The sequence below is a fragment of the Culex quinquefasciatus genome, chromosome 1 (genome assembly GCF_015732765.1).
Source record: "Culex quinquefasciatus strain JHB chromosome 1, VPISU_Cqui_1.0_pri_paternal, whole genome shotgun sequence".
NCBI classification, from domain to species: Eukaryota; Metazoa; Arthropoda; class Insecta; order Diptera; family Culicidae; genus Culex; species Culex quinquefasciatus.
Window position 1 is genome coordinate 58,928,003 of NC_051861.1, and position 4,310 is coordinate 58,932,312.

General features: G+C 40.9%; 1 protein-coding gene and 1 long non-coding RNA gene across 2 annotated transcripts; one reads left to right on the forward strand and one right to left on the reverse strand.

Annotated features, from left to right (window-relative positions):
- Nucleotides 1–1,006: 1,006 nt before the first annotated feature.
- Nucleotides 1,007–1,469, reverse strand: LOC119765328. Its single transcript, XR_005276651.1, has 2 exons — nucleotides 1,418–1,469; nucleotides 1,007–1,352 (listed from the first exon to the last, which is right to left on the reverse strand). It is a non-coding gene; the product is annotated as an uncharacterized LOC119765328 (long non-coding RNA).
- A 786-nt stretch (nucleotides 1,470–2,255) lies between these two features.
- Nucleotides 2,256–3,870, forward strand: LOC6040272. Its single transcript, XM_038263396.1, has 4 exons — nucleotides 2,256–2,268; nucleotides 3,003–3,498; nucleotides 3,557–3,664; nucleotides 3,731–3,870. Exons 1-3 carry the CDS (start codon nucleotides 2,256–2,258, stop codon nucleotides 3,600–3,602), a joined length of 555 nt encoding a protein of 184 aa, XP_038119324.1. The 3' UTR covers nucleotides 3,603–3,664; nucleotides 3,731–3,870.
- The last annotated feature ends 440 nt before the right edge of the window (nucleotides 3,871–4,310 follow it).

Below are 4,310 nucleotides of genomic sequence, written 5' to 3' on the forward strand. Positions count from 1 at the left end.
TCCTCAACTTAGCTTGGTCAGAAAACAGAAGGGGAATGCGGTAACCTGCCCTGAAATGTACACAAAAACTTCGCCTGTGCGAACAGGAACTTACCGCGAGTTTCACGAAGTGTTGTCAAGGACAACCGGGCCCACTAGGAAGATGCGCTCATATTTGTCACGGGCTTTGGAGGAGGCTAAAGGGACACCACCTTCAAAAACAAACCACCTGTAATTCAAAAACAAAGACGAAACAAAAAAAAAAGATAAACAAGCTAGTTATTTGACGTTTCTCACCTTTATGATCCTAAAGAAACCAAAACAGCTGTTTTGGATGATGTTTTTTTCACAAAGCACACACAGAAAAAAAAGTGTGAAATTACACGACACTGAATCTATGTTTTCCACGTAAACATGCTCAATGTAAATTTGAAATTCGTTGTAAAATGTTGTATTGCATTTAAAGAGCCTTCATGTAAAATGAGATTAAATGTAACGCATGTTTGTCGTGTAAACGGTTTCGATTTTGTTGCCAATTGTAAAATTTGAATTCATGAAATGCATGTAAATGATTATTCAATGTAAAATTTGCTTCATGTAAATGTTTAAGTCATTTAAATTTAATTTCAAATCTTGTTTGTTCATGATAGTGACAGTTCAATATTGTTGATGATTGCGGGTGAAGATGCGGAAGTGTTTAAGTAATAAACGTAAACTTTTGCTGTAAATTCAAGCATTTTGTGATCATTGATTGTGTTCAAGTGTAATTCAGGTTAGTTTCAATAAAGAATGCAACAAATTTTCACGGGCCGAGTTGAAAGTGGCAGGAAACCAAGAAATATCAAAACAAAAACAAAATCCGCAGTGGTTGAAGAAATGGTACCGGTTAATTCACAAAACACAGTGTCTGGTCCAGTGACGCCGACCGCGGAATTTTGCCGGAAGCGTTTGCGACTGGAGGAACCTTTTCCGGAAACTGAGGGAACGGATGACTTTTAGCTGATTTGTGGCGACAAAAACGGGTACGTATTGTGAACGATCGTTTTTCTTACAATGTTATGCTCAAGTTATTTTTATATGACACATACCCACACTTTCAGCATCTCTCTAGCGGAATCCTTACTTGAAAGTTCATGTCGTCATGCTGCTTGGACGGAACATCCTGGCCAGTTTGCAACCAGCAAATGTTCTTATAAAAGTCTGGGTTATGGAACCTGTCGAACCGGCTTCTCGACATATTTCTATCACGCCGTGCCAGTCAAGATCTCCCGGAAAACAACCATTTCCGCCGGAATTGGAGCAAGATCTTCCGGAAGGGTGCTTCCGGTTCAAGAGCGGCATGTCAAAGTGCTCTCGCATATACATTCCGGGCCCTGGTGATGTTTTTTTACGAAACATAAAATTTTTATTCAAAAACACACACTAAATAAAATCTTACCAACTTTCCCGATCACGATAGCTATTTTGTTTTGAGGAAAACTTCACATGGGCATTCGGTTTGGGTGGTTTTTGTTTCTTGGCCAGAATATTTGATTGCAAGAATCATCACACTTTTCGGGACAGTCCTAACTTTTTATAAAAACAGTCAACACTTTTTCTCGTTGACAGCTGCCAAGTCAAGGCTTTGACAGGTCAGGGCCACAACCTCTGAGAAATGTAACGCCCCGATCATTCTGATGGTTGAACAAAATAGGGCTGATGTAAGGCCGATCGGGTTGTTAAATTTCTCAGTGTGCAGTAGCTCAATTTCACCACTTGGAATGTTCAGCCATGGTAACCATGTCATTTTTAGTTTTCACCACGGGGTTTGGGACATTCATAACTTACGTTGAACCTAATAGTGAGAAATTATCTAGCGAGAAATTCAAAGTGAGAGCGACGACGTGAGAGTGTGTGCGTGCAACATGGAATTAAACTTTTCGAAGTGCCATGGGAACCTTCACAGCAGCTGCACAGAAAGTTTAACTCCATGTTGCACACACTCTCACTTTTAATTTCTCTAGAGTTTTTTTTTAAAGGTCCTCAAAGCTATCGAGAAATTAGAAGTGAGAATGTGTGCAACATGGAGTTAAACTTTCTGTGAAGTTGCTGTGAAGATTACCATGGCACTTTGAAAAGTTGAACTCCATGCACACACTCTCACTTTTAATTTCTTGATTGTGTTTCATATATGTTTATAGGACCTATTCAAAAAAAAATCCTCTTGTTATGAATTTAAAATGATATTCTCATGTCACTGAAAACTAGATTACTATTTTCAAAACAAACAATGAGCCATGGGTTACCTATGTACATAGGACAATTTGAAAAAGTTAGCGAGAAATCCTGTACCACCAATATGTTTTCCTTTTCTACCTTGTTTGTGAGGTAGGTAATTTTGAGCAACTTTTGTTCTTAGACTCCTGCTGTTTCATTCTTTTGTACTCTTATTTTTATGTATTTTTATTTGCTTTTGCCTTGTTGAATCTTTGTTCTTTTTGCTTGAACTTCCAATCATTAAATAAGCGTTTAGAGATTGTCTGGAATATATCAGAAATTACCCTCCCTATCGAGAAATTAAAAAGAGAGATGTGAGCCGGTAACATGGAAGTTAAACTTTCGCAACTGTCATGGTAAACTTTACAGAAGCTTGACAGAAAGTTTAACTCCATGTTGCACTTTTGATTTCCCGATATATATATATTAAAAAAAGAGTTATCTGTGTAAAATAAAAAAAAATGTTTATGAAGGTCTCATTTGAAAGTCTGAGAACTTATTTTTCCTTTTGTGTTTAAGAAATTTCGCATGCCGCATGCCAACTTAGTAGGTTTACTGGTCGGTCGTTTTAGAAGACACCCGATTTCGTTGGCTGATTACTCATATTGAGAACTGTCAAATTTTTTACAGGGAAATTCACTCGGATAGTGTTAGCGCAGCTGAACACTCCAAAAATTCACCACAAAAATGAGTTATAATAATTAAAATTTCGTGACCGTGCATAACTTCAACTCAACCAAATTAAGTTAAGCGTGTATATTGTACAGTTTGTTTTGGTTTGGTTCCTGCAAAGTTTCACCAGTTTTTTCGTCTGCTGCGATCGCGTAAAATTTTTTTGTGTTGCGCCGATTTTGCAACTGTACTACAACATCCTGCCGGTGCTGTTCTACTACGGAATGGCCAACAGCGATCAGGAATACAAGATGCGCTTCCGGGCGGAGATTGTGGTGCTGCCGAAGAACGGTCACTTTGCTCTGTCGGCCGCGACCGGAGTGCTTGCCGGCGATCACGACTGTCCCATTTCCTGACTACTTGGTTGCATATTCCGGGTCAGGTCACGGAGGAGCAGACGAAGTTAGGTCTGGAGAACTGGTTCGATGAGTACAACGCTCGCGAGCTCCGTCAGATTTGGGAAGCTAAAACGGCCACGTACAACCAGCTGCGAACGATGAACAGCAAGCTGGACGACATGCAGAACTTGCTGAACAAAATGCGCGATGGAATGAACCAGGTGAAGCAGGGCGTGGCGAGCGTTAAGCAGAGGTTCGTATTGGTTCTTTCTTGTTTTTGGAGTTGAGCTTATTTTAGGTTTGGTTTTCAGGATGCAACAGTCGCAATCGCAAGCCAATGTGCAATGCCAGAACTGACGGCCTTCCTGATGACGATCGTGATGCACCTGCTGGTAATAGTCGCGTACAACATGTATAGCGTAAGTAGTAACTGCTATAATTGTATACAAAAATAGTATACTTATCAAATTTTTTAACCTTTTCAGCGATTGCTGAGCCGCACAGGCAAAAAGTTCTACTAGAGACTATACTTTCCGGCCAGCTGTCTGTACGCGCCAAGGATGATTGCGTCCAGTGCTTTGCGAAGCGGTATACAATTGTAGTCGTGAGGAGGCAGCCGGCGCGGGACAAGAAGTACTCAATATCAAGCCGACGAATCAAAAACTGAGGTAAGAAACGTTCCATTGTAAGGACCTTCGACGCGACCGAAATTGCTGAGATTTGCATCTCGAAGTCTTCCACCTCGGCAGCAGCTGTAATCGGTGTTTGGTTCACTCTATCGGCTCAGGAATCCCAAAACTCCAGCTGAATTAAGCAACTCTGGCCAACGAAGAGGATTTGCCCTAGTTGGTGATTGGTTTCGAACCGTGCAACTATCATTAGCCGCCGAGCTGCTTTCCGGTACAACCCGTGACTTTTTCAGCACAACACGAGCGGCAAGCGAAATCGTAGAACTGATGGTGGCACTTTTGTTTACTTTGGTTTATTTTTCAGATTCGCAGAGACCGTTCACGGACGTGGGATGTCTGGAACATCGTTCAAGCGCCACAAACTGTTATTCAACGT